We start from the raw sequence: 12,971 nt of genomic DNA on the forward strand, positions 1-12,971 counted from the left end.
TCACCTTCGGGTCCTATGGTTCATTCCTTTGAAGACACTTAACAACTGTCCTTCTTCCACCATTAGAGATGGAGTAGGAAACATCTCTGGAAACAGACAAATGTCATCCAAAGCCCTAGTAGGGTATAACTCTCAGTATTACCACTTTAGGTTAAAAAGAAAAAAGAAAGTCTGAGTACAAATGGTCTTTCTGATATGGCTCATAAATATGTCCTAAAGATAAGTCTGGAAACTGCTTACATAGAATAATATCAATAAATAAGTATTTGGCTTTCCAAGGTGACCATTTTAAGGGGCTGAATGTCTTAGAAAGAGAGGAAGCATAAGGAAAAGGAATAGTTAGTCTGAAGTCCCTGGGGTGAGATGAAGCTTATCACGTTTGAGGAACTGAAAGGTCAGTCTGGTTAAAACATAGTAAACAAAGGGAGTATGGAATGGCGTGACCCTAAAGCAAGGGGCCGGCTGCCTGAGGTTTTCATCGGTAAACTAAAGTCATATACAACTGCATTCATACCGTTTGCCCTGTCCCCTCCCCCTCCTGTTTCACTACTCTTCGCATTCTGTTTTTTTTTTTTTTAATTTTATTTAACGTTTATTTATTTTTGAGACAGGGAGAGACAGCATGAATGGGGGAGGGTCAGAGAGAGAGGGAGACACAGAATCTGAAACAGGCTCCAGGCTCTGAGCTGTCAGCACAGAGCCTGATGCGGGGCTCGAACTCACGGACCGCGAGATCATGACCTGAGCCTGAGTCAGATGCTTAACTGACTGAGCCACCCAGGCGCCCCACTACTCTTCGCATTTTGTATTCAATCTCCAAAAATGCTAAACTAAGCTTTTGAGCAACCCATCCCTTCTGCTGGGCATGCCTTTCCTCTGGTGCTTTATAACTCCTGCTAATATCCTAGGCTATCTGGCACATTCCTATCCACTCTACATCTCAGTTCAGATACCTTCTCCCTCAGAAAGGCTGTTCTGAACCCCATTACCTCCTTGATGGCCATAGCACTTACAAATCTCTGCTTATATACTCAGCAGTACAAGAGACAAAACCATCTGTATTTTTCTATAACTCACATCGTATTATGCATCACCTTTACTGTGTGTTGGAAATTTAATTTCAATAAATTTAGGGTCTACCCTCTTTACCCAGCTTTTTATCCAGGTTCCAGGGAGAATCATAATACTGGGTTTCCAGAAGTGGGAATGAGTAGGGTTGAAGCATTTGGTCCTTAAGGGTCGTCATCCCTTCTCACTGGCTTCTGCCACAATACCCACACCCCCACAGGGCCAAGGTTATCAGCTTCATGATGACTCCTGAGTTGTATCTCAGCCTTAACCACCAGACATAATTATATCTAGCTTTCTCTCAGCTGCTTCCTGGGTCCCTACTGGGCTCATATGATGGAGGAGATCATTCTGCCCTTCTTCTCTCAGCATGGTCACAGTTCTCTCTGTGAGACCACCTAGGACTTGTCTATTTCTGTACCACTCTTGGGCATTTCTTGGTAAACTTAGCTTGAATAGGCAGCCATTCTAACCCACAGTCACAGGAATTTCAAATGATTTATACACCACCAAATTCTACTCTACCATAGAACATTGCCTTTTGACTTGGAATTTGCCATAAATGATATTACATTTTCCCAAACCTAGTTCTGTCAAGAAACATCTAATACAGCACGTTTATTACTAAGAGAACCAATACCTCATTCTGTCTCTAGATATCAATCCAGTAAATGTATATTCATTTAAATTATTATTTTTAGAATAGGAAAGAAAAGTTATCAATAACACCCCTTTAAAAAGACTGGCGGATATGGGGCTCCTCGGTGGCTCAGTTGCTTGAGTGTCTGACTTGGGCTCAAGTCATGATCTCACAGTTCATGAGTTCGAGCCCTAGATGAAGCTTGCTGCTGTCAGTGCAGAGGTGGCTTTGGATCCCCTGTCCCTCTCTCTCTGCTCCTCCTCCACACATGCTCTCTTACTCAAAAATAAATAAACATGGGGAAAAAAAGGCTTGTGAGTATGTATAGCTTAAGGATAAAGATCCCTTGAATCTCTGGCTTAATTCCTCTATTAATAGGCTATTTCAGGGCACCCATCAGTAAGTGTTTATTGAAAATCCAACATCCTTGGCAGTCCCTGGGTGACTCGGTTGGTTGAATGTCTGACTTTTGATTTTGGCTCAGGTCATGGTCCCAGGGTTGTGGGATCAAGCCATGCATCAGGCTCCATGCTCAGTGTGGAACCAGCTTGGGATTTTCTCTCTCTCTCTCTCTCTCTCGCTCTCTATCTCTATCTCTCTCTCTCTTCCCCTCTCCCCACTCAAATGCACTTTCTCTCTCAAATTAAAAAACAAAAAAGAAAATATAATCCAAGATCCACAATAAATATTATGGGACCTGAAAAGGAACAAAAGAAGAGCCCCGTCTTTAGGGAACTTATTGTCCTACTGCAGAACGGGGCAAGGGGCAGGACAGGAGAGTTACAGAAAGTGAAATCGTATACTGGAAGCAGTTGGTGACAAATTTGAAATTGTATAGTGCAAGCTATCCTTGCAATAACAGTTTTCTTTTTTTTAACCTGGAATATGGTGGTAAAATTTAAAAATTGGACTAAAATATCTCTAAGTCTCCTTTGTTATATTGGCCTTAGCTGAAGAGATGTCTTGTCCAAGACAACTCTAAAATGTGGAAAAGACTGCTCAAAGTGCCTTCCAAAATGTATGGTGATAACCAAAAGAGGAGGGGTGTGGGTGTACATATTAAAGATGACCAAATCATCAATTTTTAACCATTAAAAACTATGAATGTGGTGTCAGAGGGTCCCTGGTTCTGGCATAGAGCTCCTAAAACTCCTGGCATTTCTTGAGTGATAAGGGTGCTAGGAGAGTCTTTTGTTCTATTGAGACAGCCCTGGATGACTTCAGCATGGGGGCTGGTCACCCGAGAGAGCAAGCCTTGATTAGAAGCTTCAAACTTTGGGGCCATCGGGGTGGCTCAGTCGGTTAAGTGTCTGACTTCGACTCAGGTCATGATCTCACGGTCCATGGGTTCAAGCCCCACATAGTGCTCTGTACTGACAGCGTGGAGCCTGCTTAGGATTCTCTCTCTCCCTCTCGCTCTGCCCTTCCCCTCCTCGTGCTCTCTCTCTCTGTCTCAAATAAATAAATCAATAAACTTAAATGCACATACTTGGCCTACAAGTAACTCAGTGTGTATTTTGTGAAGGCAGAGATACATTGTCACCATGAAGAGAGGAAAAACAATCATAGAGAAGCCAAGGAGAAAAGGAACTTTCCACAAGAGAGAAGGAAAACTGTCATGGAAAGAAATGCTAAATTCATGAGAAGATGTTGCTGCTGCAGAACCTCCCTCACATCCTCCTGCCTAGGGTTAGACACAGTTGTGTGAGGTAGTGAGACACATGAATCAGCAGGTCATGTATAATTGACATAAAAAAATGTTTGAAATCGCTACTCCGTCATTGAAATATTTATGCGTGACCCTTCTTAATCTTGGACGAATCCCCTCCCACGCATACCTTCTGAAAACATTTCAGTCATGCCCCACTCCTGGCGTGGCTTGGATGGCATCCATTGCCCGCCTAAAACTCTTCAAAGGTTTCCATTTGCACCGGGGTAGTAGTCAAGTCTTTACCCCACCCGCCATGTCCTGCATAATAAGGCTTCTGCCTGATTCTCCAAATACACACAACCCCTTCCTCGCATTCACTCTGTCTGCTCCTGTCAGAGGGACTTTTCTTCTGTTCCTAGACTCCACCAACTGCTCTCCACCTCAGAATCTTCCCACGGGTGAAGTCTGCTCTTGGTCTAACCCCCCACACTTGCCCCCACATCACCCATTCTACCCATCTCTCCTTAAAGGTTCCTTCTTCCTAGATGCTTTTTCTGACCCCCCCAATTTAAATTCCATTGTCTTACTATACTCAAACTGAACTTAGTGCTTTTTCTTCATAACATCTACTAGAGTGTGCGGTGATGCATTTATTAGGCTTACTGTTGTCTTCATGTCTGCTTCCACCTAGCTTTTTGTGAGCAAAAACTGTGCTGTTCATCACTGTATCTCCAGTGCCAGGCACACTGCATGTGCATAGAAGGTATCCTATACGTATTTCTTTAAAATATAGGCTGAAGTAGTTAGAAAGGCTATCAGGAACAATATAGAACTTAGCCGGGCCTTAAGGGGTAAGGAGATGCTTCATTCTCAAAGGCAGGAGTAATATTCAAATACTTGGTCAGAAGGTCCAAACTTTTAGTTTTGTGATGAGTAAGTCCTGAAGATCTAGTGAACAGCATGGTGACGACAGTTAATGTTTTCTGAGAAACAGGCCCATATTTTATTTGATCTTAACCACCCTCACCACGCCACAATAAAAGGTAACAATGTGAAATGATAGATGCATTAATTAGTTTGATTATGGTAAATATTTTGCAATGTGTATTAAACTATTATGTTGTACACTTGATATACAATTTTGTCAATTATATTTCAACAAAACTGGAAAAACAAAGCAAAGCAAGGATAGCGCAGTTTTAAAAAAATCAATGGAAGAAAATGGCGCTGAGGCAGTTCTTAAGGCCCCCTGATGTGCTAGTGTTAACCCGTTACTTGCTGGATCTGGGTTCCTTGAGGATGAGACAGGGCTGCCAGAGTTGGAAGAGTACTGGGGCCTTGGGGACACAGGCTGTTTGCCTACAAGTACAAACAGATTTCAATATTTTAAAAACTGGTACAGGGCACCTAGGTGAATCAGTTGGCTAATGGTCCAACTCTTGATTTCAGCTCAGGTCATGATCTCATGGTTCGTGAGGCTGAGCCCTGCACTGGGCTCTATGCTGACAGTGCAGAGCCTGCTTGGGATTCTTTCTCTCTCTCTCTGCCCCTCCCCCACTCATTCTCCCTTTCTCTCTAAAATAAATAAATACCCTTAAAAATATTTTTTTAAAAAGCTGGTACGGTTGCACAGAAGCAGACAGGCTGAATCTCTGTTCTAAGCAGAAGGGAGCTCAGAGGTCTCTAGCAAAGATGTGCTGAGATGCTTGAAAATCCATGGATGATGAAGAGATGACTGAGTAGTGTACAGGGAAGCTGCACAGAGCTGGAGGGGAAATTGTGGAGCTGCAGGCCTGCCCTTTTCTGGCTGAGCTAAGCTTCAGTGACCTCATGTGCAACATGGAGGTAACAGTACCCGCTCTGAAAGAATCCAATGAGAAAACCATGTGCCATTGCTTACCACACCTGTTTGCTAAGTGGCAGACGTTGTTGATGTTTGTATCATCATCATCATCATCATCATCATCATCACCATCAATATCACCATTACAAAAAACCCTGGACAAAAGAACTCGGGATCTAGCTCATTCCTGCCATTACCTGTGTGGCTCTGGACAAGTCGACCACTCTGACCAAAGTTTTCGGGGTATGAAAATGTGAATTTTCTGAGAAACAGGCCCATATTTTATTTGATTCTCAAAAAGAGCCAAAAACCACTGATTTTCAAATTCTATATTTTCAAAAGGCTTACTATTCACTTCAAATATCTAGAAACAAATGGTCTCAGCCTATATTAGGATAAATCATACTCGTTATCACTACTCTGTTGCCCTTTATTCTAAAGTTCACCAAATTTATTTTGTATTTTCCTCAAGAAAAAATGTGTTACTTCATTGTTTCAAATGTCGCCCTCAATATTATTATTTGAATATAAATCACAATACACTCTGTTTTCAAATTTTAAACTTTATTTCAAATACTTAAACATAAAATTGTTCACAAAAACAATATTCATATTAATAAGGAGTAAAAATATTAAAATCCAAAAGTAAGTATTGCAATACATAGTTTGTTTAATTTGAAAACATTTGATAGGGAAACATAGGTAAGCTGCATCAGATAAAATTCCATTGCATCCTGGCACCTGAACTTTCCCTAAAACACAAAAAGGAAAGCTCTTGGAAGCCATTAAGCAGACTTTATGATTATTTGTCAAGAAAATAAAGTGAAGTGCCGTTCTTACAAAAATCTTACCAAAAATGATTTCTGAGGTATATTTATGTAGATTACTATAGTTAAAGAGAAAAAATGAAATAGAACAAAATATCCACCCTTACTTAAAACAATGAAAGTAAACTTACTTAAAACACCCTTACTTCTTAACAATGAAAGAACAGACCATCTCCCAGTCTACGACTGAAGACACATACACATCTGCAGTGAAAAATCATTTGCATCCAAATGGTGATTTGTTCCTCTCAAACACCACTGGCTTACAAACCCTACTAGTCCCCGGAATTTGAATTCTGTTTGATGTAATGCGAGACCTACATACTCAACCAACAAAATCTTTATCTTCGTCTCTATATTGTGAAAACAAATTGAGGCAAAACTAAACTCCAGCTCACCTGGAAGGAAAACACATCTTTTCTCCTGCTCTTGCTTCTCAGTGCGTGTTTATTAATCCCAGAGCACTTTTTGACCTCACCCCAACCACTCATCAGTTTACATCAGCCATTACCACTGGTCCCTGCAGTGCACCTCTGTGGGTTGGCAGGAAAACTTGTAGAATCAGGTTTCACTGGAGAAAAATGCATTGCACTTCTGAAGTCTCAGTCTACACTCCAAAAAAAAAAAAAAAAAAATGCTCTGTTCAGTGTGGTGAATTTCCCTGGAGAATGTGCGTGCATTTACAATGGGCATTGTCAAAAATAAAACTCCAGTATAAAACCAGGTCTTCGATATTGCAGTCTCAACACTGAGGGCTCAAACAACCAGAGGCAGCATTTCTACATATTGAAACTCCTGCGGCCAGATGTTCCTGGGGTTTATCAAAATGTGATCTGATTAAGAGATTATTGGGAAGGTTGTGCTATAAATCATGCTGTTAGTCACATGCATTCAAAATAGATCCCGCAATGCTAGAAAGGAGAATTTAATATCAGAAAGTATTTACAGTGCCACCAATCAAGTAACAGAGTGGAAATGGGGGGAAAAATCTGCAAATAACCAGCACCAGCATGCCTCAGGAAATGAATGATTACATAAATTTAGCTGTTTATTAGCGCAGAGACATGCTGTAAGGATTAAATGGGATGAAAGGTAGGGGTGGCTCAGAAGCCCATTAGTTTACAAAATACAAAACTCAACATTCTCCAGAAAAACAAAAACAATTAAAATCTGTATATATTTTTGACAACTAAATTACGAATATCTTTGCAATTTATATATATGCTATATATAAAAAGCAAGGAAGACTGCTGTATTTTTTAGTGGAAAATTCAGGGCTCAAACCCTGCAAAAGCACTAAATGCACATCATTTAGGATAATGTCACTGACACACGTTTGACAACTAAATTACACAGCTCTTTGATATACTGTGTATGAAGAGTGGCAATTATGGCCAATAAAATCAAAGAAAGGGAAAAAACCTAATTAACACTAACATATCATTATGACTCACTAGCATATAAAATCCCATGCCTGCTCTAAATTGCCAGCAATTGGCAATTCTCAAATTCCTAAGGATGAAGACAATAGTTTCCAAATAACAGGAGCCACCAGAGATTTGGGGGCCTCTTGGGGGCATTAGCATTCCCTTCTATCAAAGAGCTCAAAGCACAATAATGACTTGTAAAACCCACTCATCTCTGCTCCTAAGAATTATAAACTGTAGTGTGATTAGTTCTGGATCCTAAACAATGATACCGCCTTATAAAAAGAAAAAAAAGATGGTGGTTAATTTTTGTGGTGGAAGGAACATGGAATTTGGAAACAAAATGCCTGAGTTCAAATTCCAGGTCAGATATTTACTATCACAGTAACTTCAGGCAGATCGTTTAACCCTCCATCAAATGGGAATAATAACAATATCCACCCACACAGGTTGTTGTGAGGAAAAATGAATGTGAAAATATTCAAAAGTGGCCAAAAAACCCCACAAAAAAACCCCCAAAAACTCACTCTACAAATGTTAACTCTTCCTCTTTACTACGAGCAGGATTCATCTAAACAGAGCAGGTGTGAAAAGTACAAAGGTATCCTGCTATGAAAATCTGAATACACTAAAAGTAAACTGATCTTGGGGTATCTGGGTGGCTCAGTCACCCAAGCCAAACTCTTGATTTTGGCTCAGGTTATGATCTCCCAGTGGCAAGATCAAGCCTCATGTCAGGCTCTGCACTGGGCGTGAAGCTTGCTTGGGTCTCTCTCTCTTTCTCTCTCTCTCTCTCTCTCTCTCTCTCTGCCACTCCACTGTTTGTGCTGTCTCTCAAAAAATAAAAACAAAAATAAATAATAAAAAAGTAAACTGGTCTTAATAGAAAGAGTAACATATTGCAGAGGGAAAGACTCCATGAAATCTGGATTTAGTAAAATTGACCCCGGTTTCACATGGAGAAAATCTGGCAGAAATTTTTCAGTAAAACATTAAATCTGTTTTTATACAGTAAGTCAACCCAGATTTTAAAAGGCTTCAAGATTATATAGAAAAGCATTGGAGACTCTATTGAAATTAAAAAGTAAAAATAAAAATCATATTTGGCTACTGATAGATAAGAAAAATGTATTATCAGAAGATTTCATGACTAACTGTAGCTAACAGTTTTATTCTTTCAACTTTATTATTGAAAAATTCATGGTGGCAGATGACCCCCTAAGCCCCTTAAGGTCACTCGACATTGACATCATTGAGACTCAGAAGAAGGCTGATTTTCCAAAAATTTTCTGGATATTTCTAGGGTATTTCTGCATAAGAATACCAAATGAGAAAATGCACTGAGCACTTTGTAAAGGTCACCATGCCATACAAGTGTAAGATGTTATTATCAGAGAAATCTGAAAAGCTTTGAAAGATTTTTGAATCCTGTGGAATAAGCCAAGATCTGTGAAATTTATAAAATAAAGAATTCTACAGAAATGGTATTTAAAAAAAACACACACTTATATCTCAATACAAAGAATAATACATTGAGGGGGTGGGGAATGCAAACCACAAGACAAATCCCTTTCCTGACTTCCCTGGCTATTTCTTTGACAACCTTAGCTTTGATTTTCCACGGCACTCAGTCACACACGCACATCTTTGTTCATCTCTGGGCCCCTGCAGTTACTCCTGTTCTGAGTTATTGAGCTTCCAAATAACTGATTTCTCCTGTTGCTTTCCTGAACTCCCTAAACGGCTCAAGCACTCAGCTCATCAGTTATCCATTGCTGACATGGATTCGGCACCTCTGGCCTCTCCGATCTACCACTGCTCGGGTGGTGAAGCCCCACACACAGAAGTGAAGGGTGCCAGGAGAAGGTCTCAGTGCAACCCAGAAGAAAACTTATTTGCAAAACCAACACAAAGGCGGCTGCCCTGCTTAAAAATCCATCGAATCTTGAGCTTCCAGAGAGTCCTCTAGGCCTATTGGGTCCCCCACGCCTGACTGCGAGTTTAAGGTAAACCCAGAGTTTCTATACGCGTTATGAGCGTTCATAAACTTCTGCAGATATTTGGAGGTATACAACCAGTGATGTTTCAAGACATCTTCCATCTCGTAGCACTTGGACTGTCTGGCATTCATTTTTCGGAAGCGCCTGAACAGTTTGTTGCCAGATTCATTTCCCTCGCTTGCCCATGCCCCAATGGAGCCGTCTCTCTCAATAATTTCAGGCACGTGCGCCAGGGTTTTGTGAAAGTAATTGGTGATTTTGCCCTCATATCTATACTTGAACTTGGTAGAGAGGAGCTCAGCAAAACGCTGTGAATTGAAACTATACTGGCAGAGGGATTCTGGGCACTCTTTAGCAGGACATGACGATCGCCACACGGGTTTCATCTTCAGGTAAAGGCCCATCAGCTCCCTGAGAGCTTCGTGCCTCTCCTCGGAGGGGATTAATTCACAGACTGCTTCAACTGTTTCTTTGGTCATGAGCCTCCTGGCAAAGTTGCCGTTCATCCTCATGATTGGCTTCAGGTTCATCTTCTTCCGGAGATGCTTGTCCAGCGTAGCCTGCCACCTTTTCCTCTCCTCTTTGGAGGCATTGGGATTCTTGTACACCTCCCCTATCTCTAGCTGGAAAATCTTGTAGAACTCAGCCGCATTGCCAATGTCACAGTGGAGTGCATCTATGGAAGGGACGGTCTCAATGAAAGGTTTCGATGAGACTCCTTTCACGCGATCCCGCAGTTCTTCCACAGACTCGTGGTACGGATTGGAACGCCAGACCTCGTAGCGCTCCAGGTTCTCAGAGTGGCTTCTGGTTATGGAGTGGAAGACAAGATTTTGAGAGGCCTCCAGGCGGGTGGCATCACAAAGGGTACAAATGTAGACTGAGCCAGAAGCCTCGAGGCCTTCAACTTCCCGGACAAGCTTCTCATCGTACCCAGTGCCCCTGAAGATGAACTTGAAAGTCCGAAGGATGCCTCCCATCTCCAGCACTAAGTTGCTGGCCTTCATGGCCTCCCTCTCGGCGATGAGAGGGCTCAAGATGGCCGTCAGCGTCTCGTGGTCAGACTCGTCTGCCAGCATGAGGCACAAGGGCTTGCAACACAGTTCAGAGTTAGGTTTGACCTCCTCAAATACCTTCACATTTTCTGAGCCGTGCGCTACGGAAATCTTCATGACTGTGAACGAAAAGCGAACCGCCTTTTCTGGAACTGCTGGCCCGCTCCCATGCTTCTCACTCACATCTCCCATGCCGTCACAAGACTCCTTCACCACGACCGTGAAGGGGCCATTCAGGTAGTCATCCAAGTCTTGGGCTCTCATGCCTTCCAGGATGTCTTCTTCCATGTCCATCAAAGCAGACACCAAAGCCGAGTCGTAGCGGAACCGCTTGGCAATGGTGTCCACCGGGTAATCGTCCACAGAGGAGGACAGTCCAGACAGGCCATCAATAATGCCGACGTCAGTGCTGGAAGACACGTTCTTCAGAGGTGGCTGCCACTCAAAGGGGTAGTAGCCTGGCAGAAGGACCTTCTCAGCATTCCGAAGGGCGTGCAAAGGCTGAAAAATCTGCCTCCCCGTGATGGCTTTCACAGTCCTGTACATCTTGTGGTACTGACTGCAGCTGAGGAAGGTGTTGACACGGATGGCCAAGCACACAGCTGGCTGCAGGCCAGAGCCCCGTCCCTGCATGATGGCCTCCAGCTCGTCGGCTTGTCTGTGCTCATTCCTCGCCCTCAGTGCCAGCAGGAACAAGGTCAGACACACAGACTTCACATCTCCACCTTCTTCCTTGTCGGCGAAAGCCTTCACTTGCAGCTTGAGCTCCCTCAGGCGATGCTTCTGAGCCCTTCGCGTCAAGGACAGGAGATGCTGGCGGGGCCGACCCCCTTTATTAATATGCACAAAAGTCTCTTTTGACTCCTTGTGGCTTGAGACATGGTGGTTATATTTTTCCAAGCTGACCTCCTCATTGCACTCTTTTGCTGGACATCTCACCATCAGGGAGTTCAAGATGCTCACAAAGGACTTCACTGGACTCTCCAGGTCGGTAGGGAAGCAGGGATATTGGCAACAGGGACAATAGCTGCCCATGACTTTGAGGCACCTGAGAATGCAAATCCTGCAAAATACGTGCTTACAGCTGGTCTCCACAGGGTCAGCCAGGATGTGTTCACAAATCTGGCAGGAGATAGATTTCACAAAATGTGCCGGGAAGTCCACCGCAAGAAGCTTGGTACTAAGATGAATGTCACTGCACTTGGAGATCTTCTTCATCACTTCCTTGCTGCTGATCCTTGCCTGGGCTCTTTTCTTGTGCCGACGGGCTCTTCTCGCTCGGTCAACCACGGTTTTGAGTTTTTTGCTGAGCTGCACGTTTGGCTGATGACTCTTCCTTTTGAGTCCCCGGCGGGCAGCGTGGCAGATGTCACAGGATGGCGTGTGGGGATGCCACTCCATGGGTGCATTCCTTGGGAAGTTAACTTCACACGGGGCACTGCTAAACTTCCTGTACATGATGTTCCAGCAGCTGTGGCAGAATTCAGTGGGGTGGATCGAGTCAATGTCTGCTTTCACATCAATCCGGAAAACCTTGGCAATGAGGTCTGGCCAGGAAGTGGCTCTCTTTTCCTTCTTTCGTAAAAGGACTTGGGTTTTACCATCCACTGGCCCATGGACTGGATAGCTCCTATTGTACCCATCAGTTTTAAAAGAATTTCCACAGATACGGCAGAGATAGCGAAGGTTGGCTTGGTGGATTGCTTTGTCTCCTGCTTTCCCATCATCATGGGACTTCTTTGAAAACATAGGGTGAGCTTTTAATGCCGGTTGACTCAGGGCTGGCTTCTGACCATCAGCCTCGTCCAGGACTGCTGGAGATTGCTCCAGAGAGGGTTTCCCCTCGGAGGAAATTTTCTTTTCTATTTGAGCTTCTTCAGGTGCCTTTTCAAAAGATCTCACCCTGAAGAGCTTAAATTTCCATTCTGAAAATTTCATATGCGGGTGCTGAATTTCATCTGGGGCGGAACTGAGTCCCAGGGCAGGTGGCAAAGAGACAGCCATGATGGCTGAGTTACCTGAGAACAATGGAAATAAGTCAGATTAAGACAAAAAATTCAATATCCCACTGATGCATCTTGGAAGAAATAGGAATGAATACATTCAATTGTTCATTCATTCACTGATGCAAAAAGTTACTTCTCAAACGTCCCATTTTAATACACTATGTTAGGTGCTGAGCATACAGCAGAGGACAGTCATTCCCTGCCTTGACAGTGCACGTGGTTGTTTACACCACCGTGAGCCACCATGGTTTGTGTTACGTAGATATGTACACTCTTACTTCTTTCCACCAAAACCTTAAGGTCTTTGAGGACAGAATCTCTGAGTAAGTCATTTCTGTCTCTCCAACATTCCTAGTACACTTCCTAGTACAATTCCTAGTAGGGTTGAATAGTTATTTGCTGAAGAAATACAAGGAAAAACTGGCTAGTGAAACCACGGAAAAGTCATATTTTC

The 12,971-nt window shown here is 42.9% G+C and overlaps 1 protein-coding gene across 1 annotated transcript; it reads right to left on the bottom strand.

Annotated features, from left to right (window-relative positions):
* Window positions 1-9,383: 9,383 nt before the first annotated feature.
* Window positions 9,384-12,515, bottom strand: RAG1 (recombination activating 1). The gene has a single exon (XM_060607925.2). It carries the CDS (start codon window positions 12,513-12,515, stop codon window positions 9,384-9,386), a length of 3,132 nt encoding a protein of 1,043 aa, XP_060463908.1.
* Window positions 12,516-12,971: the final 456 nt, after the last annotated feature.

The sequence above is a fragment of the Panthera onca genome, chromosome D1 (genome assembly GCF_046562875.1).
Source record: "Panthera onca isolate mPanOnc1 chromosome D1, mPanOnc1 haplotype 2, whole genome shotgun sequence".
Classification (NCBI taxonomy): domain Eukaryota; kingdom Metazoa; phylum Chordata; class Mammalia; order Carnivora; family Felidae; genus Panthera; species Panthera onca.